This window comes from Danio aesculapii, chromosome 21, assembly GCF_903798145.1.
Source record: "Danio aesculapii chromosome 21, fDanAes4.1, whole genome shotgun sequence".
Classification (NCBI taxonomy): Eukaryota; Metazoa; Chordata; class Actinopteri; order Cypriniformes; family Danionidae; genus Danio; species Danio aesculapii.
Window position 1 is genome coordinate 39,168,782 of NC_079455.1, and position 25,138 is coordinate 39,193,919.

The 25,138-nt window shown below is 35.7% G+C and overlaps 1 protein-coding gene across 1 annotated transcript in view; it reads right to left on the reverse strand.

Moving 5' to 3' along the window:
- LOC130214880 (formin-binding protein 1) overlaps nt 1-25,138 on the reverse strand; it is a 145,233-nt gene that overhangs the window by 68,399 nt on the left and 51,696 nt on the right. The window contains 2 exon segments of the mRNA XM_056446727.1: nt 2,570-2,620; nt 14,642-14,757. Coding sequence (XP_056302702.1) covers nt 2,570-2,620; nt 14,642-14,757 — 167 coding nt within the window.

Here is a 25,138-nt window from a genome sequence, read left to right on the forward strand (position 1 = left end):
TGTGAAAATGTAAAGCGCTGAAGATGAGAATGAAAACAACACTGACAGATTTTGTTTTAGAAATCACCTAAAGCTACAAATAATGGCACATCTGATTACTGATCATGTGCTGAATGTTAATCCACCATCTACACTTTTCGAAGAGAGGATAAAAGACTTCCATTGGCTTCAAGTCCGCTATGAAAATAACTAAAGCATTCACTGTAAAGTCTGTGGGATGGAATTTTCAGGTAACTGTTTGCTACATCTACACATTTTAAGCATTACATTTTTTCTGGAGTAAGAAGTGATTATAACTTTATTAATAACTCCTGATTATAACTTTATTAATAAAATAAATTCATTTTAAGATGGCAGCACTGTTATACACCGATTACAACCATAAACAAAAGCAGGAACTCCAATTTCATGACTCCATTTCTGGTTCAAATATAAAGTTGAAATGATTTTTTTGGCACAGCAGAAGATATGTAGGTTAAGAATCGTTTTAGAATCGGATCATGACTCCTAGAATCAGAATCAGAAGTCCCAGAAGATTCCCACCCCTACTAGTACATCAGAATTTCTAATATTTGAAAAACAATGGATGAAAAAAAGTAGATGGATGGCCTACTCCTTCTGGTGAGATTCTTAAATGTCAATCTAATGGTCGCTTTACTTTATAAGGCCACAGCAGAGAATTTATGATTGGGAGTGAAGTGATTAAACGGATGTGGGTAGGTCATGTGACCAATGACAACATAGCAGATTAAGGCCCTAGCCACACAAACACAGGAATTCTCAAAACCACACTTTTTTCTATGTGGTTTCGCTGTTTGTCCACAGGAAAGTTAAGTATTGGGTGACTGAAACCGAAACGTTCTGAAAATTCTGGCCAGGGTGAAGATTTAAAAAAAAATTCCAGGTACAGTGTGGTGGTGTGGACACTACAATCAGAGTTTTTTCCCCAATGCAGGGGCGCCACTAGGGGAGGGAAGTTAGGATGATTCTAAGGGCCCACGCAGTTTTGGGGCCCCCAGAGATAATATTAGCGGCCCGAACAACCCCCCACCCCCCCGGTTTTCACTTTCGTCTGCGACACCCCCCACCAAACCCTTACCACCCTGGTCCTCAGCTTCTTGGTACAGTCTGTAACACCCCCGGGTAACCAACTTTGGTATAGTATCCGAAACCTGCACAATAGTAAAGTTACTAACACCACAGTACAGTTACTCACCCGGTTCTCAACAGTGTTATTCAGGCAACTCACCCCCGAACCCCACCGAACCCCCCCCCCCACCCCCAACCCACCCCACCGCCCCGTGTTCTGGAGTTTCATGGACCAATGTTGCCAGGTACGTGCTACACTAAGCAGCCACGAGTTGCATTGTAGTGACGTCAACTCTCCCTTTCTCTGATTGGCTGAAGGAGCAACTGCTAATCTCGACTAATGGGCCAATGACGATGCTGAAGCCCGCCTTTGATTTAATTGAAACTCAAATTGTATGTTTTGGAAACGCAAGCAGAGAATGTGGGAACAAGAGAGAAGGAGAGAAGGCCGTACGTGAACAAAACACCCAAATATAAGCGGAAAAACTGATTTGTCTAAACGAGTTTCCAATTTTTAATTCCCACTCATTATCTTTCAGAACGTGACCTCGTTGTTTCTTATTCTGGGTTTAGTTTTCACTTTTGCAAGTTATAATTTTACATGCAATATTAATATTTTAATTCAAGCGCATTATTTTTCTATCTGCGACTGCAATTCTTTAGGGAGCAATTTGATCCCATACAACATGGCTGGGTTCACACCAAACGCAGAAGACGCAAATAAGTTAAATCCCACACGTTTGCCATAAACAGCGTTCACCCAATGAGTAATTCACCTTCGTCCTCACATTGACTTATTTGCTATTTACTCATAAAAAACACTTGGTCTGAAGCCAGCATAAAAGTGTCATTTTTCCACCTGTTGGTTCGGCGTGCGCTTAACATGCAGCACAGTAGATTTTTGTAAAGACTATATGACATGTAACTCATATAGTTTTCAATGGGGAAAAGTGTAGCGGTCAATATGGCGAATGAAGCCCCACCTTATAGTATAGGAGCAAATCAGCGATCATTAGAGACTTAGGATTTTCCAGGGAAGGGGGGAGGGCCAGATGTGAGTTTCTGCAGATTTTGTGTGATTCGATCGTTTAGAAATGAAACTAAAGAGAAATGTTGTCGTTTAATTTTATTGGTGATTCATAATATAAAATTTAATCATGAGCTTGGCAAGCAATTTCTGAGAATTTGATGTTTCACTGCTCAAACAGAATGCCCGAGCATACTGCCCGAGAGGCAGTTCAAAGATGGCCGCAGAGTTAAATGATTTGCCTTGAAGGGAATTTGGTTTTTGCGCTTTCATGTGGACAGACATTTTTTAAAAAAGGAAAACAGGGAAAACTCAGAATTCAATAATACTACTCACATTCACACTATATAGAAAATACTGTTAAATGCAAGTTCAAACTCAATTGTAAGAACCACTGGAGTAGTATGTGATTTTGGATGCAGTGCATGAGGAAAAAAAAATAATCAAACATACTTATTCTCGTCTTCATCCTTCTTCTTAGGCTGGTATTTCTTGGACAGATTCCTGCGTAAGATTGAAAAAAAACAAGAAAAGTGGATAAGTGCTTGTGTTTGCAATGCTAACATGCTTCTCATATTCTTTCATACACTGACATACAAGATAAATAACATCCCGGAAATATTCTGTTTACATACTGCACATACTCAATCAGAAAGATGACAGAGATCAAACACGCGCTCTAACAACCATCTACAGTATATTACGTGTTATAATAATATCAGAGTAAACATTGTCATAACACACAGTTCATTAGCAATAGCTTAGTATAAACGCACAGTATTCAATGGTCTTGAAGGGAACAAAAACAAACATTATTGTGTGTAATAATTGGTCTTTTATGCTTAATAATCATATCAGGCATTTATCAATTTCTGTTTTTAAATGTCCAAACACTTTTTAAAAGTGATCCTCAGCGTTTTATAACATATTATTTCTTCATTCATTCATTTTCCTTCAGCTCAGTCCCTTATTTATTAGGGGTCGCCACAGCGGAATGAACCGCCAATTATTCTGGCACATATGTTTTACGCAGCAGATGCCATTCCAGCCTCAACCCAGCACTGGAAAACACCCATACAGTCTTGCATTTGCACACACACTCATACACTACAGCCAATTTTGCTTACCCAATTCACTTATAGTCAGGGGCGGATTTAACCAATAGGCATGGCAAGCAGCCGCTTAGGGCCTCAGGACATCAGGGGGCCCCCAATAAATACCTAGAAGTTTCTATGAATAATATGTAACATGGTTTTCTGTCATATTTTCTATGGTGATATTTTCAAATGTGTCCCCCTCCACCAATCATGGATCAGTCTAGCAATACAATCAGGTAAAGCTTTTATTTTATTTGATCAGGTAAAGATTTTGTTTCAAAAACAGTTTCAGTAGTTTTTTTTTATTATTTTAAGAATTAATTTAAAATGTGAAGATTACATTGAGATAAAAATCTAGAAACAAGATACTGTAGATAGACAGACAGACAGACGACACAGATGGATGGATAGGTGGATGAAACAACCGACACAGACAGATAGATGGATGGATGGATGGATGGATGGATGGATGGACGGATGGATGAAACAACCGACACAGACAGATAGATGGATGGATGGATGGATGGATGGATGGATGGATGGATGGATGGATGGATAAATGGATGGATGGATGTGTGGGTGGGTGGATGGATGAATGAAACAACTGACACAGACAGACAGATGGATGGAGGAATGAATGAAACAACAGACACAGATGGATAGATAGATAGATAGATAGATAGATAGATAGATAGATAGATAGATAGATAGATAGATAGATAGATAGATAGATAGATAGATAGATAGATAGATGGATGGATGGATGGATGGATGGATGGATGGATGGATGGATGGATGGATGGATGGATGGATGGATGGATGGATGGATGGATGGATGGATGGATGGATGGATGGATGGATGGATGGATGGATGGATGGATGGATGGATGGATGGATGAAACAGCTGACACAGCTGGATAGATAGATAAGACAGACGGACGAACGGATGGATGGATGGATGGATGGATGGATGGATAGATGGATGGATGAATGAAACAACTGACACAGATGGATAGATAGATAAGACAGACGGACGGACGAACGGATGGATGGATGAAACAACTGACACAGATGGATGGATGGATGGATGGATGGATGGATGGATGAAATAACCGACACAGATAGATAGATAGATAGATAGATAGATAGATAGATAGATAGATAGATAGATAGATAGATAGATAGATAGATAGATAGATAGATAGATAGATAGATAGATAGATAGATAGATAGATAGATAGATAGATAGATAGATAGATGAAATAACCGACACAGATGGATAGATGAAACAACCGACACGGATGGATGGAACAACCGACACAGATGGATAGACAGACAGACAGACAGACAGACAGACAGATGATAGATGGATGGATGGATAAAACAACCGACACGGATAGATAGATAGACAGACAGGCAGACAGGCAGGCAGACAGACAGACAGACAGACAGACAGACAGACAGATAATGGATGGATGGATGGATGGATGGATGGATGGATGGATGGATGGATGGATGGATGGATGGATGGATAGATCACTAAATTCACCCCTGCCAATAGCCCATGCCTTTGGACTTGTGAGGGAAACCGGAGCACCCAGAGGAAACCCACACCACACAGGCAGAACATGCAAACTCCACACAGAAATGCCAACTGACCCAGCCGGTACTCGAACTAGTGACCTTCTAGCTGTGAGGCGACAGTGCTAACCACTGAGCCACCGTGCCTCCCCCAATTTATTTCTATAACATTTTTAATGAGCTTATACTTGATAAAACTGATGGAGTAATTCAGAAGCCAATCAGAGAGCTCAGTTAATGAAGCGACCAATCAAAGAACAATAAACAGTGAATATTCCGTGTTGTTTTCCTCCATGGTGTGTTTTAAAGTGATGTGCAGCTCGGCGTCGGTGTGTGTGGAAACTGACACAAAGACGGTCCCTCATTCTTTGTCTCGTTCTCGTCACTGTCAGATGTTTCCCTGCTTTTCTATTATCACAGTCTATAAATATACAGAGCGTCTGCTCATCATCAGGGCCTCGGGCAGGTGTGTGTGTGTGTGTGTGTGTGTGTGTCTTTCTCTTTGTGTTTGTGTGTCCATGTGTGTGTCTTTTTGTCAGTCTTTCTCTGTCTCTCTCTCTGTATGTATGTTTGTGTCTATCTGAGTGTGTCTTTCTGTAGGTGTGTGTGTCTCTCTATGTTCGTGTGTATTTGTGTGTCTATCTCTCTCTCTCTTTGCATGTTTGTGTGTGTGTGTGTGTGTGTGTGTGTGTGTGTGTGTGTGTGTGTGTGCGTGTGTGTGTGTGTGTTTCTGTATGTGTATGTTTGTGTGTCTGTGTCTCTCTCACTCCGTGTTTGTGTGTCTGTGTCTTTCTGTATGTGTGTCTGTGTGTGTGTCTCTCTCTGTTTGTGTGTTTGTGTATGTGTCTCTTACTCTCTGTGTTTGTGTGTTTGTGTGTGTCTCTGTGTGAAAATCTGTGTATGTGTCTTTCTGTATATGCACGTGTGTGTGTGTGTGTGTGTGTGTGTGTGTGTGTGTGTGTGTTTGTCTGTCTGAGTGTGTGTCTTTTTGTGTCTGTCTCTCTCCCTGTATGTTTGTGTGTGTGTGCTTGTGTGTGTCTTTCTGTATGTGTGTGTGTGTGTGTGTGTGTGTGTGTGTGTGTCTCTCATTGAATTTGTTTGTCTCTGTGTGTATCTATCTGAGTGTGTGTGTGTGTCTGTCTCTCTCTGTATGTGTGTGTAACAGTGTGTGTCTGTCTCTGTGTGTCTTTCTGCATGTGTGTGTGCCCGTCTCTCTCTCTGTATGTGTGTGTAACAGTGTATGTGTGTCAGCGTGCATGTGTGTGTCTTTCTGTGTGTGTGTGTGTGTGTGTGTTTGTCTATTTCTCATTGAATTTGTTTGTCTCTTTGTGTATCTATCTGAGTGTGTGTGTTTCTGTCTCTCTCTGTATGTGTGAGTAACAGTGTGTGTCTGTGTGTTTGTCTCTGTGTGTGTCTATCTGAGTGTGTGTCGTTTTGAGTGCCCGTCTCTCTCTCTCTCTCTCTCTCTCTGTATGTGTGCGTAACAGTGTATGTGTGTCAGTGTGCATGTGTGTGTCTTTCTGTATGTGTGTGTGTGTGTGTCTATCTCTGATTGAATTTGTTTGTCTCTGTGTGTGTCTATCTGAGTGTGTGTCTTTTTGTGTGTCTGTCTCTGTATGTGTGTGTGTAACAGTGTATGTCTCTCTCTCTCTCTCTCTCTCTCTCTGAGTGTGTCTGTGTGTGTGTGTATATGTGTGTGTGTGTGTGTGTGTGTGTGTGTGTGTGTGTGTGTACCTTGCCGAAGGGCAACAACACATGCAATAAAGCAAACACAGCCTAATACACACACACACGCCTATAGCAAGACAAACAGCTCACGTCCCCCATCAGCCCTTCTGCTCATCATCTGCAGCTCAACAACTCCTACTGTTATTATGATAATAATGTAAACACACTGTACAACACAACCTACAACAAAACAAATGACTCAATCCCACAATGCAACACATTCAGTTTGACTCCAGTGTTCTTGTGTGTAATCTGTAAATATTTGACTGCAGATGGAAAGTAATTAATCAAGTAATGAACAGTGTTTCTATATGATTTAATTATGAATCAATGTGAATAAATTAACCATAAATATAATCAATATGCTAACGTGTTCATCTATAATACATGTCTAAATCAAAATAAATGTTTATGATTATACGCGTCTTAAATATAGTCACCAACTTGTTCATAAAAAATGATAAAGGTATGTAATATAAAATAAATGTACAACTAATCTACCCACACTTTCAAAGAATTTGAAAAGAATTATGGATTTATATGAATAAATAATCTATTATCTGAGATCTGCTGACTGAAAAATGACCTACTTAACTAGCTGCACATGTATCTGTCTTTCAATCTTCTCAATTGATCACATCTTGACGTGTTTCTGCTGTGGTTTCTACTGCAAACCTTATGCTAGACTTTCTGTGAAGGCAACACTGCAGTTTCCCTCCCTGGAGATGCATTTACTCCTGTCTCTCTCACACACATACACACACACACACACACACACACACACACACACACACAATATTGACTATAATCTTGGCTAATTCTCTCTCCATGCATGCAAGTCCCCGTCTGGATTAAGATATCTGGGATATGAGTGTGTGTGTGTGTGTGTGTTGGCAATAACATCTGTTTGTGTATATTTGCTTGCATGGCCCATAATGGTAAAAAATGCATGCTGTCAAATATATTTCAAAAATATTTCCTGCAAACACATTTAGAATTTGCACAGTTGTACATAAGATATACACTCACTGGCCACTTTATTAGGTACACCTTACTAGTACCGGATTGGACCCCCTTTAGCCTTTAGAACTGCCTTAATCCTTCGTGGCATAGATTCAACAAGGTACTGTAAACATTTGGTGGAAAGATTTTGGTCCATATTGACATGATAGCATCACACAGTTGCTGCAGATTTGTTGGCTGCACATCCATGATGCAAATCTCTTATACCACCACATCCCAAAAGTGCTCTATTGGATTGTGGTCTGGTGACTGTGGAGGCCAAATTCTGACCCTACCATCCGAATGTCACAGCAGAAATCGAGGCTCATCAGACCAGGCAATGTTTTTACAATCTTCTATTGCCCAATTTTGGTGAGCCTGTGTAAATAGAAGCTTCAATTTCCTGTTCTTAGCTGACAGGAGTGGCACCCGGTGTAGTCAACTGCTGCTGTAGCCCATCCGCTTCAAGGTTGGAAGTGTTGTGTGGTTAGAGATGCTCTTCTGCAGACCTCAGTTGTATCGAGTGGTTATTTAAATTACTGTTGCCTTTCTATCAGCTGGAACCAGTCTGGCCATTCTCCTCTGACCTCTGGCATCAACAAGGCATTTGCACCGACAGAACTGCAGCTCACTGGATATTTTCTCTTTTTCTGACAATTCTCTGTAAACCCTAGAGATGGTTGTGCGTGAAAATCTCAAAACTGTAGATCAGCAGTTTCTGAAATACTCAGACTAGCCGTCTGGCACCAACAACCATGTTCAAAGTCACTTAAATCACCTTTCTTCCCCATTCTGATGCTCAGTTTGAACTGCAGCAGATCCTCTTGACCATGTCTTCATGCCAAAATGCATTGAGTTGCTGCCATGTGATTGGCTGATTAGAAATTTGCGTTAACAGTTGGACAGATGTACCTAATAAAGTGGCTGGTGAGTATTTATGCTACTATAAACTATTTTACAATGCAATTCTTCTAAGCCATTCTTTAGATCTCAATCCACATTCTATTGTAAGGTTGAAAATGTATTTTCTTGACCCTGTAAGTAACACAATTTGAAATAAATAGCTATTAGAAGATTTTTAAATATTAAAATTAAATATATTTTCTATTGCAAATATATATTTTATTGAGTATCAATTATATACAATAATACATGCATAATCAGTAATATATGCATTGAAAGTCTTTAAATATTTTATATTTGCTTTTATTTTCTATTACGTTCAAATTTATCCAAAATTCAGATTCTTATTGTTATTCATTCATTCATTCATTTTCTTTTCGGCTTAGTCCCTTTATTTATATGGGGTCGCCACAACAGAATGAACCACCAATTTATCCAGCACATGTTTTCTGCAGCAGATGCCCTTCCAGCTGCAACCCATCACTGGGAAACATCCATACACACTCATTCACACACATACACTATGGCCAATGTAGCTTACCCAATTCTCCTGTACCACATGTCTTTGGACTGTGGGGGAAACCGGAGCAACCCGAGAAAATCTACGCGAACACGAGGAGAACATACAAACTCCACACAGAAACGCCAACTGACCCAGCCGAGGCTCGAACCAGCGACCTTCTTGCTGTGAGGCGATCGTTCTACCCCCTGCACCACCGAGACGCCTCTTATTGTTATTATTTTTGTGATTGTTGTTATTATTTTAAGGTCACGAGTGTTTGTGTGAGCATTTCACTGAATATCTTACTGTGTATGACTCTGTATGTGACAAAGAAAATTTGAATTGACAATATTTATTTGTTTATCTAATTTTTAATAGATCATTTGTGTATTTATAACCATGAAATAAAAAAGTAACGTAATATTTTTTAAGGATATCCCTCATCATGTTATTGCCCCTGTACTTGTTAACAGAGGATAAAATGTTTTCATTAGTTCATACCATCTGAATGTGAACAAAGAATCCAAGGTATCTGAGGTTATAAGTGCAGTTCATCACATCCAGTAACAGACTGATGTGTGTGCGTGTGTGTGAGAGAGAGAAAGAGATAGAGAGAGAGAGACGAATGAACCCCCTGCTGCGTCTGGGAATTAAAGGGGTTTCCCATTGCTATGTGGAGGGGGCTGATGTACAGTCAGTGTGTGTGTGCGTCTCCAGTGTCTGTGAGCTTTAAATTCTATCACTGGAATGGGGGGCGGGGTCGCGGCACGTGATTGGCCGGTGCTAATGTAGGTCACCAACGAGAAACACCATGCTGGCACCTTGTTGCCACGGTAACCTGCATTTTTCCTCCAAAACTTGCACACATAGGGAAAATACAAATGTTGCCTTTCCTTCCTTTATCCTTGAGCTGCCAGCAAAAGATCACATCTGTAATTAGAGTGTGCGCGTGTGTGTGTCTGGCCTTTATTTTCAAATGAACGCACTGTAAACTACAGGCGGCTGCACCTGCCTTCATTTACACAGATGTGACAGATGCTTTGCATGGGTTAATATCAATCAATTCCCACTAATAAAATCAGACTAACTAATTATCCATGTTGAAAACAGCTTAAACGGCTCTCCCAGTCTGATCAGATGGGTTTCCAAGAGCTTGGCGGAGCTGAGAGTCCAGATTAAACCAGCTCATCATGGCTTAATCTGTCTCTCTCAACATGCAACATACATACATTCACTAGAAAGCTGAATCTAGAACATATATAGACATGAATACGTTTTTAAATGTTATTAAAAAGTGCACCAAGTAAAAATATGGAAATTTTTGGCCCGATAATCGGTAACCGATATCTCTTTATATTTGTAAATTGATTACCAATATATAGGCAGATAAAGACACATTTTCATTTAAATTGTTTTAGGCTTGATTTTAAAAACACTAAATATCATTTGAAGTATAATTAGAGTGCATTTGTGTTTAGCCTTTTCATTTCCATACTCTATGAATTATGAATGGCTGCTCTTGTTTTCATTTACACATGCATAACAGATGCTTTATAGGGGTTAAAGTGGGATTTTGAACCCTAAGACCTGATGGTGATGCCCTAGGTGAGATAATACATGACCTGACAATACCCCAGAAAAAAAAGCATATTAACTAATTATCCATTTCGAGAAAATAACAGCTTTAACAGGGCTCCCAGCCTGACCAGATTGACCTCTTGACTGGTTTTCAGTTGGTTTCCAATAGCTTGGCAAACTCGGGGTCCCGATTAAACACTCCTGACGACTTAATCTGTCTTTCACAACATGCAAATTCACTAAAAAGCGTAAAAACATATATAAGCTTAATATGTTTTTTAACATATTAAAGTTGGCGGTTCATTCCTCGGTGGTGACTCCTGAGAAATAAACTAAAAGAAAGTGAATGATTGTGTGATGTTATTAAAGGTGCACTTATTTAGGTGCATTAGAAATTTCTTCTGATAATCGGTAACCGATAACTCTTTATATTTGTAAAATGATTACCAATATATAGGCAGATAAATACAAATCCCGATTAGAATAATATATTTAGCAATATTATTTTTTTTAAAGGTGCATGTTTTAGATACATATGAATTTGGGATGAACCGATATGGAAATTGTATCCATTACAATAAGCGATAACTCTTTATATTTGTAAAATAGTAACCAATATAAGCAGATAAATACAAATTCTGATTAGAATTATATGCTTATTATTATAATTCTTTTTAAAGGTGCATGTTTTAGTTGCATCTGAATTAGGGATGAACCGATATGGAAATTGTGTCCATTACAATAACCGATAAGCTCAATAACTGTAAGCTGATAACCAATTTTTGGGCCAATAAATGCAAATATGAATTTTAATTATTCTAATCTTTTTTATAAAAACACAATTGAGAACATGTGTAATAAAGTATTTGCGTCTAGTCTTTATTTTCACCTGAATCCACAATGAACTACAACCACCTACAACCATAATCAGTAACCGATATCTCTTTATTCATGTAAAATGATAACCAATGCATAAGCAGATAAATACAAATCCTGATTAGAATTATATAATTATTAAGATGTTTTAAAAGGTGCACCATATTATGTTTCTGTTATATCTGAATTTGCGATGAACCGATATGGAAGTTGTGTCCATTACAATAACCGATAAACTCAAGAACTGTAAGCTGTTAAACAATTTTTGGGCTAATAAATGCGAATCTAAATTTAAATTATTCTAATCTTTATCATAAAAAAACAAAAGATAACTTATGTAATCAGAGTGTATTTGTGCCTAGTCTTTATTTTCACCTGAATACACTGAGAACTGCAACAACCTGTCTTCATTTACACAGACGTGACAGATGCTCTGCTGGAATTAAAGTGGGATTTTGGACCCGGAGATCTGATGGCGATCCTGTTGCCTTAAACAAGATAAGACATGACCTGTGACCTATCAATACCACCCCCCATGCCGAAAAACAATGGAAGCTAATTTCACATATGAAAAACAGCTTATACAGGTTTCCCAGCCTGATCAGATTGGCCTGCTCCAGTAGCTTGGCGAAGTTGAGTGTCTAGATTATCATGGCTCAAAGAGATGGTTCACCCAAAAATGGAAATTTACTTATCATTTTCTCACACTCAAATGGTTCTAAACTTTCTTTCTTCTGTTGAACACGAAACAAGAAAATCAGAAGAATTGTGGAGAAAAGCAGCCACTGACATCCATAGTAGGAACAAAAAGTACTATGGAAGTCAATAGCCGTTTTTTCTCTTTAGTATATTTTCTTTACTGTTTAATAGAAGAAAGAAAGTAAAACAGGTCTGGAATACATATAGTTGACGAGTAAATAATAAAAAAAAATGGTCAGTTTTTGGTGAACTATTCTTTTAATCTGTCTCTCAACACAGGTAACTTGCAAAAAATCACTAATTATGAACATGTATAAACATAAATATATATTTTATAATATTTTGTAAAGGTGTACCATGCAATTGTTTGCATGTTTCAGTTAGATCTGAATTAGGATAAGCACCGATATTGACATTTTGTCTAGTACCGATAACCGATAACTCTTTTTAATTGTAAACCGATAATCAATATACGGACCGATAAATGCAAATCGGAATCTGAATTATTCTAATATTGATTAAGAACACAGAAGATCACACCAGTGAATAAAGCTTATTTGTGTCTAGCCTTTATTTTACTGGTTTTCAATGGGTATTTATTGGCTTTCAAAGATGAAAATACATCATATTTAAAAGACATAAAAAGCAAAACCACCAAACTATTAGTATCAGTTATACAAGTGAATAATCGGTTTTATTCCTGGTGAGAAATTTAGCATAATTACAATAAATATATTTGTCTTTCATGGCTTGTTCACTTAAATTAGGGGTGGGCAAACTCGGTCCTGGAGGGCCAGTGTCCTGCACAGTTTAGCTCCAACACTAATCAAACACACCTGAACATGCTAATCAGTGTCTTCAAGATTACTAGAAATCTATAAGCAGGTGTGTTTGATTAGAGTTGGAGCTAAACTGTGCAGGACACTGGCCCTCCAGGACCGAGTTTGCCCACCCCTGACTTAAATCATATTATTATCCCTCAGTACTGAAAAGATTATATAACTGAATAATCGGTTATCATTCCAGGTGAGAAATACTGTATAATTACACAAAATATATTTGTTTTTATTGCTTGCTCGGTTAAATCACATTATTATCCTTCAGTACTGAAAAGACTATATAACTGAATAATCGGTTATCGTTCCAGGTAAGAAATTTAGGATAGTTACTTTAAATATATTTGTTTTCATGGCATGTTCAAGTAAATCATTATTTCAGCACTGAAAAAATTAAAGTACTGAATAATCGGTAATGATAACCGTTTATCATTCCAGGAAAGGAATACAGTACAATTACATTAAATATATTTGTTTTCATGGCTGCTCACGTAAATCATAATATTTTTTAGTACAGAAAAGATTAAGGTACTGAATAATCGATTATTGTTCCAGGAGAAAAATTCTGTATGATTACATTAAATATATTTGTTTTCATAGCATGTTTACATTTATCATGAAATTATTATGTAACTGAATTATCGGTTATCGGTTATCATTCCAGGTAAGAAATTCAATATAATTTCATTAAATACATTTGTTTTCATGGCTTGTCCATGTAAATCATATTATTTTTCAGTAATGAAAAGATTATGTAACTGAATAATCGGTTATCGGTTATCATTCCAGGTGAGAAATTTACTATAATTACATTAAATATATTTGTTTTCATGGCATATTCACGTAAACCATATTATTTTTCAGTACTGAAAAGATTGTGTAGCTGAATAATCGGTTATCCTTTCAGATAAGAAATTCAGTATAATTACTTTAAATATATTTGTTTTCATGGCATGTTCAGGTAAATCATATTATTTTTCAGTACTGAAAAGATTATGCAACTGAATAATCGGTAATCGTTAGGGTCAGACAGAATCTGCAGACATTTTATGCTATTTCTGCGCAGAATTTTGTAAGAAATCTGCAGTATGAGCAATGATTTTGGGAGTATTGCAACTAAAAACTAAATAAAATGAAACCAAAAAATGTTAAAAACTTTTATTTAATGTTTAAAATGCAAATCCAATTAGATCCACTTGTTTGGTAAACAAAGCAAGTCTCTTGTATATTATATCAACTAAAAGACAGAAAGTATAACTTTACAAACTGTATTGTAAATAAATCAACTGAACATTTTCATATTAGTCAATAATATTACTGAAATTTATTTAAAAACTGAATAAATATAAAGGCACACACATTTACACAACTAAGAAATCTGCAGATTTCTGTGCACATAGATCCAGCCTAGTTACCGGTTATCGTTCCAGGTAAGAAATTCAGTATAATTACATTAAATATACATTTGTTGTCATGTAAATCATATTATTGTTCAATACTGAAAAGATCATATAAATGAATCATTGGTAATAAGTATTCAATTATCATTGCAGGTGACAAATTTAATATAATTACATAAAATATTTCAGTTTTATGGCATGTTCACTTAAGTCATTTAGTTATTCTTCAGTACTGATTAAAAAAAAGATTCAAAATGCCCGAAACACTTTCATTGTCTTTAAAGTGTGTTATAAATAATCATGATATAATAAGTATTACTCACCGCATCTGTCTTGCATAGTTGAGCTCGATCTCAGACCTTTCCTTCACAAATTTGGTGTATTTTTCCACAAAGTCGATTCCCCACTGTGTGTGCTTTTCCAGGTTATCAAACTGATCCTGTGAGAGAGAGAGAAAGAGAAATATGTTATAATATACGTGAAGACTGATGTCTTGCCATCCTGAATCAACTGTTGAAATTAAAGAATGCACCACACCAAAATAACATGACAAATGTTTGACGACAGCAGCGAAGGTCAAAAGCAAATCTGTCATTGGTCTGTGGTCAACAGGAAGAGCCCACCCATACACTGACATGAACTTCTAGGTCAAAAATAGTGACGCTTTCTCTTGTTTTCAGTATGTCCTAATGTGATGTTATTATAGGGCACCGCTTTTTCAAGATTTAAGAGAAGTCTTTTGTGTCTCCAGAATGTGTCTGTAAAGTTTCAGCTCAAAACACCCATGGGATTACTGATTATACCTTTCAGAATATTGTAATTTTCTGCTCTAAACACTATGTAGCTGTTTTTGTTGCCTGTGCCTTTGATGCAAGTTCTTCCCGCTAACCGTTCCCACGTGCCTGTCAGAATGTGCCTCAATCTCCGCTTGGCTGCGTCCGATAAACAGCACAGTGACAGACATGAAGGAATCAGATCTCACGTAACGTTTGTGAGAAATACTACAGTAAGAAGTTATTTTTTGATGTATTTGTTGTGGAGTTAATTCAAGCCTTTCATCACACACAATGTCAATACAAAGTCCATGTACACACAGAGACACACACACACACACGGGCACGCGTGTTTAACTTTGCACACAAATGTGACAGGATACACAATAATATCCACTGCTGTATGGATACCCGTTATATTAATGTACAAAATAAACCTGATTTAACATCCACAAATCGTCGGCGCCAATAGCCTAGTGGTTAAGTGCGCCGAAATATAGCACCAAGGTGTTCACGGCGACCCGAGTTCGATTCCCGGCTTGAGTCCTTTTCCGAACCCTCCCCTCTCTCTGCTCCCAATGCTTTCCTGTCTGTCCTTCACTATCCTATAACATTAAAGGTGAAAACCCCTAAAGAAAATAATTAAAAAAAAACATCCACAAACCAGGATTGAAGCGTCTTCTTTCATTATTGTACTGATCTGCGCCTGTGGTGTCTTTATTACAAACATGCACTGTTTTAAAAACGTTTTAAACTTGTAAAACTCACTCTTGATCACATTTGATGATGATTGATGATCACAGAGCGCTGAACAGATCTTTTAATCCCAGTTGTTTTGCACACGTCCTGTCTTGTGGATATGATTATACGCATTACTAAAGGAGACATGTTAATAAGCGGCTGTCAATCAATTCGGTGGGCAGGGAAACCGCACTCCTACGTCACGTTGAGGTCGGCCTCAAAATGGGAGGGATTTGGATCCTATTTTAACGTCAGGAAATAAAAAAAAAAGACTGATTGTGTTTATATCACATCAATATGATCGTGGACACACTTTACCTACACACTTTTCTGTCCAAAAAGCTAACAAAAGATGATTTTCATCATACAGTAGGTGCCCTTTAAAGCAGTTCAAACCGTGTGAGGTCTAAAAATCAACGTTGGTTTTAAACCGAAAAGTCTAAATGTAAACAGACCTTCACACATTGGGTTTTGTTCATAAAACATGAGAAAAACTCATTTTTCTTTTCAGTTTTTTATTTATTTACTTATATTTTAAATATTTATTTAGCTGAGAGATTCTATGTCAGTCAGTTTACATCGACTGGATTTTGCATTAGTGTAAATTAAACCAAATGCATGGCTTTTGGATCATAAACTATGCTTTTTTTTACACAAAACACAAGAAACCAGATTTATAGGCTGAATTGTCCAAGTTTTACTAAAGCAACTGCTATTTGGAAGTGAATACAGGTGTTATTATGTTTCCAGGATAAGAAAATACTATTTAAAAACATGTTTGTGATCAAACCACTCACATATCTTACTATCTCTAGTTATCTAGAGATCATAGCATACAGGTATGGTGTGTGTACGTATATAGAGTGTTCATGTTCATGCTGATTTCCGCTTAAACCTCTGTACACACAGAGACCACAAAAAAATAGACCTACATTCAGATGCAGCCCATGTTTACACCTCATCTATCATTAATCACACATCTGAGCATCTGAGATACGGTAGTCTCAGTTTAGAAGCCTGGTGCATGCTGGGTTAAATATGTCAATGTTTTTATGGTAATTCACCTCCACAAAAACAAATCAATATTTCTTATGAAACAATCCCAATATAATGCCATAAATACCACTCACTTATATTTACTACTTTATTACATTTAATTGTGTTGTTTGTTGCTTTACTGAACTTCAATCCGTCAAAAGCCATCCAAACCATCACAATAAAATTGCATCAAAATGGCAACTTACAACGTTACTACTACTTACTGTATAGCATAAGTAATTCATTTCAAACAAACTAATAAAAGACCACCATTTTCAAATACAGCAGGAATTTCTTGATGGGAAGAATATTGTGATCAATCTTGTACAAAATAAAAGTTTGTATTTACATAATACATGTTTGTGTGTGTGTGTGTGTGTGTGTGTGTGTGTGTGTGTGTGTGTGTGTGTGTGTGTGTGTGTGTGTGTGTGTGTGTGTGTACATTATTGTCATTTTAAGACCATTTTATGCCACTCATTACATAAAGTATAATATAAGACAATATAATAGCATTATAATGCAAGTACACTCTTCCAAAGAACACACAATACTTTATTTTTAACAATATTTAATTTAATTATAGTCATTTAATAATGAGGCATTGGAATCAGAAGGTGAAAACGCATATCCTAAATAAATAATAATAAATATTAACAAAAAAGGTCAAGGTAAAAAGTAACAGAGGCTGTGATATCTCTGCTGATTTGAGTAATTTATAGTAAATACTACAGTGTTTTATTAACCATACTGACACTGACACCTCCAATAGAGCTAGAGATGTTGCAATAAAATGTTGCCAGAATTAGTTATGTACTGTATGGGCGAATTATATTGTATCACCAAAAATGATTGAGGTCATGTCTATGTGTTGTGCGAAAAGTCAATATACTGATTATTGTGACAGGCCTAACAGTATAAAATGACATGTTAATATTCATATATACACACAGTACATACACATGTACTATATAAAAACAAAAATACCTTTATTTTGTACAAGATTGATCAGAATATTCTTCCTCCACATATATACATATATATAAAGGATATATAGGATTCTATATATAAAGGATAAATTTACACAGTACACAAAATTATATTATGATGTAAGCCAAAATACACTTAATATATTTTGTACACGATTAGTAGTGATTTATCATTTAACACTAATCTGAATAAAATTTTATCTCATATTTTACACAAGTAACTTATTCTATTATTACAACTTATGGAATATGTTGTTCATTTCCAATAAACAAACAATAAAAAGCTATAATTTTAACAGCAGGAATATCTTACTGAGAAAAATATGACAAGAATATTTATACTTTAGTCCTCACAAACAATAATCATTACAATGAAATCATATTCACTCAATTAACTAATGGTATTAATGTAACAAATTATCTGTCATTTGTTTTAAACAAAATAAAACAACCAATAAACTATTATACATTATGAACAACAGCGAGAAGTTCTTGCAGATGTCCACCTAAGCAATGCAAATCACAACAATAAATATTCCATTTAGAACCAAAATAACAAAAGTCAGACATTTTTGTTCCACAAAAGATTTAGTTAAAAAAAACATACTGTATGAAACCCTAGAAAACAAAAGTTGAAGAACCTACAATGAAAAAATCAACTTAAGACAAAGACACACACACTCAAAGTTATTTCAAAACCAAACACTGCTTTGATGAATATACTGTACACAACACATTTACGTTCAACACCTAACTGATATTAAAATAACACTTCAGTCACCTTCGTCTGACTCCAGCATCCCCCCATTTTCTCTTCGACCATCTCGAAGTCTGAAACATCCAGACGGATAATCACATGCGCTCGCTCCTTTCATAGGAGCATTAAATGCACTTTAATGCTCGTGCATCCGTTAGATTAGATTTCACTTTCTCCTCGTGAACGAACACACACACACACACACACACACACACACACACACAGACACGCTGAGCATGCAGACAGGATGAGAGCTCAAACCAGTGTGTGTGTGTGTGTTTATGCGAACAGGATGTACATATGGTTGATGATCTAAGTTTCTGAACTCCACATTATGAATTTTGTAATATAAAATGTCTCAAATTTAAAGGTACAGCTCAACAAAAATAAAAAAGTTTAGCCAAATGTTTCAGAAATCTTTGCATAGACAGTTAAAAACAATCCAAAGCATTATAAATGTACAGAAAAACCTTTTGGTCACACTTTAGTCACCTTACTATTTTAGGGTACATTTCTCACAATAAATAAACCATATCTATGAGTTTTAGCTCATTAACTTACTAATTTGCTGCTTCTTAATAGTTATTGAGGTAGTAATTGGGTTTAGGTATTGGTTAGGATAAGAATATGTATTTTATAAGTACTAATAAACAGTCAATATCTTAATAACAGGCAAGTAATAACAAGTTAATAGTGAGAACTGGTACTTAAACCTCTTTTGGTTTTATATTATACTTCTTTTATACCTCTATACCTATATTATACCTCTTTTGGTTTTAATTATACTTCAAAAACTGTATGAAAATTAGGTCACACTATACAATAACCCTCCATTGGTTAATGCAAATGTATTTACTAGGATGAACTAACAATGAACAATCAATTTTGTTAATCATAGTTTAACTATTAAAATCCAAAGTTGTGCTTGTTATTAGTTTGTGCGCTGCTGTGAGTTACCAGGATCTCTGAATGACTGTATACAGTGATCCCTCGCCATAACGCAGTTCCCTTTTCACAGTCTCACAGATTTGCAGACATTTTTTTGTGCAATTTGACATGTTTTTTGATGTTCTGCGCCCTAATTGGCTGTAGACCTTTGTCAACCAATCTCATCCATGCCGTGTCTCCTGTACAGTACAGATGCGTTCAACTTGCCAAATTTACATAAATCTTCGATCGCTAGCAGTCTGACTCTGAAGTGCTGTATTGTATGTCTGCAAAGATTTCACCCTAACAAACCCTACAATGTTGACAATACATTCTACACCGTCAAAATCACCTACGGTAGCACCCAAAAGGCAGAGGAAGATGACATTCATCGCACAAAAAGTTGGATTTCTGGACATGCTAAAGGACAATAGAAGTTACACGAGTGTTTAAACAAGAGAGTAAAGTGTGAAAATGTTAATGGTTGTCTGGGAAAAGTGTATAAAGTGTGTACTGAGGGGTTTTACAGTCTTAAAACATCTATAATAATTGTAAAAAATAAAGCGCACTACTTCGCGGATATCACCTATTGTGGGCTATTTTTAGAACGTAACTCAATAAATAGTGTTAGGGAAGATTAATAAATACTGTCATAAAAATATGGTTTATTTGATTATGTTAAGAAATACATTAACTAATTGATCATTACCTTAAAGTGGTATACCATTACGATGTTTATCCATCTTTGTCAATGTTAGTTAATGAAAATACAGTCACTGTTAGCTCTTGTTAACTCACAGCAGTGCATTAACTATTGTTAACAAGCACAACTTTGTATTTTAATCATGCATTAGCAAACGTTGAACCACGTAATTTCAACACTAGCACATTATCAAAAAAAATCTAATCAAAAGTACCAGCTGTATTTTATAAACAGCTACATTATTATTAATAATTATTGTCTTACATCTAATAATGTAGCGGCGACGCATTGGCGCAGTAGGTAGTGCTGTCGCCTCACAGCAAGAAGGTCGCTGGTTCGAGCCTTGGCTGGGTTGGTTGGCGTTTCTGTGTGGAGTTTGCATGTTCTCCCTGCGTTTGCGTGGGTTTCCTCCGGGTGCTCCGGTTTCCCCCACAGTCCAAAAACATGCGGTCCAGGTGAATTGGGTAGGCTAAATTGTCCGTAGTGTATGAGAGTGAGTGAGTGTGTAAGGATGTTTCCCAGAGATGGGTTGCAGCTGGAAGGGCATCCGCTGCAAAAAACATGTGCTGGATAAGTTGGCGGTTCATTCCGCTGTGGCGACCCCGGATTAATAAAGGGATTAAGCTGAAGAGAAAATGAATGAATCTAATAATGTTACTAAACTACAATTAATTTTAATCTATAAATATTGTAACAAATGTATTGGAAATACATGTCTCAGTCTTCATTTTAAACAAAAATCCGTTGCTTCGGGTAAATTTCGTTGCACATTTCAGATTACAAATCCACTAGAGGGAGCTTTCTACATTTTTGCGAATCTAAAAATCATTAATCAAGGCACGACTGTATTCTCAATAAACAGCGTTTTTAGAACGTAACTCCAAGGGACCACTGTACTCAATAAATAGCATTAGCGAAGATGAATAAATTCTGTAATAAAAGTGTTTGTTTGTTTATTTTAGGAAATCCATTAACTAATTAATCATTCTCTTAAAGTGGTATACTATGACGATATTTATTCATCTTTGTCAATGTTAGTTAATGAAAATACAGTCATTGTTAGTTCTTATTAACTCACAGCAGTGCATTAACTATTGCTAATAAGCACAACTTTGTATTTTAATCATGCATTAGTAAACGTTGAACCACGTATCGATCTTTTTAACAGTAATTTCAACACTTATTATTAACACATTATCAAAAATTTCTAAAATCAAAAGTACCAGCTGTATTTTATAAACAGCTACATTTTTATGAACGAATATTTTTTAATTTAATAATGTAACTTCATTACAATTCATTTAAATCTATAAATATTGTAACAAATGTGTTGGAAATACATGTCTCAGTCTTCATTTTAGCAAAAACACGTTGCTTCGGGTAAGTTTCGTAGCACATTTCAGATTACAAATCCACTGGAGGGCGCTCTCTACATTTTTGCAAATCTAAAATACATTAATAAAGGCACAACTGTTTACTTAATAAATAGCATTAGCGAAGATGAATAAATTCTGTCATAAAAGTAATGTTTGTTTATGTTAGGAAATACATTGACTAAACCATTCTCTTAAAGTGGTATACTATGACGATATTTATTTATCTTTGTCAATGTTAGTTAATGAAAATTCAGTCATTGTTAGTTCTTGTTAACTCACAGCAGTGCATTAACTATTGCTAATAAGCACAACTTTGTATTTTAATCAAGCATTAGTGAACGTTGAACCACGTATCGATCTTTTTAACAGTACTTTTAACACTTATTATTAACACATTATCAAAAAATTCTAAATCAAAAGTACCAGCTGTATTTTACAAACAGTTACATTTTTCATGAATGAATATTTTTTATTTTAATAATGTTACTTTATTACAATTCATTTCAATCTATAAATATTGTAACAAATGTGTTGGAAATACATTTCTCAGTCTACTTTTTTGCAAAAATACGTTGCTTCGGGTAAGTTTCGTAGCATATTTCAGATTACAAATCCACTGGAGGGCGCTCTCTACATTTTTGCAAATCTAAAATACATCAATAAAGGCGCAACTGTTTACTTAATAAATAGCATTAGCGAAGATGAATAAATTCTGTCGTATAAGTAATGTTTGTTTGTTTATGTTAGAAACTACATTGACTAATTAATCATTAACTTAAAGTGGTATACTATTACGATGTTTATTCATCTTTGTCAATGTTAGTTAATGAAAATACAGTCATTGTTAGTTCTTGTTAACTCACAGCAGTGCATTAACTATTGCTAATAAGCACAACTTTGTATTTTAATCAAGCATTAGTGAACGTTGAACCACGTATCGATCTTTTTAACAGTACTTTTAACACTTATTATTAACACATTATCAAAAAATTCTAAATCAAAAGTACCAGCTGTATTCTATAAACAGCTACATTTTTATGAACGAATATTTTTTTATTTAATAATGTAACTTTATTACAATTCATTTAAATCTATAAATATTGTAACAAATGTGTGTCTCAGTCTACATTTTAGCAAAAATACGTTGCTTCGGGTAAGTTTCGTAGCACATTTCAGATTACAAATCCACTGGAGGGCGCTCTCTACATTTTTGCGAATCTAAAATACATTAATAAAGGCGCAACTGTTAACTCAATAAATACTATTAGCGAAGATGAATAAATTCTGTCATAAAAGTAATGTTTGTTTATGTTAGGAAATACATTGACTAATTAATCATTAACTTAAAGTGGTATACTATTACGATATGTATTTATCTTTGTCAATGTTAGTTAATGAAAATACAGTCATTGTTAGTTCTTGTTAACTCACAGCAGTGCATTATTATTGCTAACAAGCACAGCTTTGTATTTTAATCATGCATTAGTAAACGTTGAACCATGATTAATAATTGCGGTACAAGATTGTTCAGTCTTAGTTTGTAAACACATTAAATAATAGACTATTATTTTAAAGTGTTACCAAACCAAAAATTCCTCACATTTTCCTACTTTTGTCTTTCATAAAAGAAAAAAAATAACAGCATTGAGGTTTGGAACAACAAGGCTATTAAACAATGACTTAATTTTTATTTCTGGTGAGATCTTTCATTAGGCTATTAAACCAGCAATGGAAGAATATAGCTAAGAAACACACACACACACACTGCCAAAGTCTCCTGTCAGCATCTGGGTAATTCAAATGACCTAATGCGATTACCCAGGCTCATTTAAACACAGATCACCTCCTCTTACACAATACACTGCAGAGACAAGAAACGCCACTTTGAAGACAGCAGTTATAAGAGAGAATCTGCTGTGTGATTGCATATCGTCTTGCAGTTTCGATTACACAGAGACGGTGTATTACGCAATAAACGGATGCACTGGTGTCTAGCATTTTCAGCAAACGCAAACACAGACATTTGAGAGTCTTAACTATGCACAAACTAGTTCAACAAGCGTCTTTAAAGATGAAGCTGTTCATGTGGGCTGCTTTCGCAAATCTCAAGGGCAAAACACTTTGAAAACCCTTAAACTTGACGTCAACTTGTAGGGACATCCCCACGTGGAAAACCTGCTCATAGATGGGACTAAATAATAGGTTGTTTCACATCTAAGAATAGTAAGAATGTACTTTTTGGCACGGTTGGTTTAAAATTAAAGGTGACAGATAGGGTTGGCTTCATGCAATTTACATTTAATTCCTGTCTGCTATATATTTAGCTGGCATTTGCATCCAAAATAAGGAACACTTCAACAAAATCCACAAAAAAGTACATAAAATGAGAAAGCAACAAAATTACTACAACTTTAAAAAGATTTTGAAGTGTAAGTTAAGCAATAATTGTTATAAAATCTTTTATTAAACAAAAACACTTTACATACACTCATAAAACTATCTCAAATTTGCAAATATATAAAATAAGGTTCCTTTAGATCAGTGTTTCCCAACCTGTTCCTGGAGGCACACCAACAGTACATATTTTATATGTCTCCCTTTTCTGACCCATTAACTTCAGGTGTTGGAGTCTCTTCTGATGTTATGATAAGCTGATTCAGGTGTGTTTGATTAGGGAGAGGTTGAAAATGTGTACTGTTGGTGTGCCTTCAGGAACAGGGTTGGGAAACACTGTTTTAGATATTAGTCGCTATAGTAATTTTGCTGTTAAACAATACAGTACCAAAGTTAGCACAAATTAATATACGCTAAGGCTGCACAATACATCGTTTCAGCATCAATATAGCAATGTATGCATCCACAATAGTCACATCGCACAGATACGCAATGTTAAGTTAGGATTATATTTGAGCAAAAGTCACAGTTCAGAACATAAGATTTGTGGAATCACTGCAGAGTTTAATCACAAGGGAGTGAGATTTTGATCATTTGCATGTTTTTAAGGCCTGAGAGAGATTAAAGTATTCAAGACCCTTTGCCAATTGGATGTTTAATAAAGAAGAATTTTATAGTATTAAGTTTACAATAAAGACTGCAGTGTAATTTTTACATTTATATATACTAAACCACAAAGGATGCACTGTTTATTTTCCCTTCATCTTTGCTTTATTGTATTTATATATGCTTGTATTTTACTGCATTTTATGCATCATTCAAACTAAATGAGTACAGTTGGTAACACTTTAGGGACCAATGCTCACTATTAAATAATTGCTTATTAGCATGGAGATATTGGCTGCTTATTAGTAATTATAAACTAAATATTCTGCATGATCTTATTCTACATCCCTAACCAAATACCTACAGTTGAAGTCAGAATTATTAGCCCCCCTTTGAATTTTTTCTTTTTTAAATATTTCCTAAAGGATGTTTAACAGAACAAGGAAATTTTCACAGTATGTCTGATAATATTTTTTCTTTTCGAGAAAGTCAGTTTTACATTTTTTAAACACCATTTTA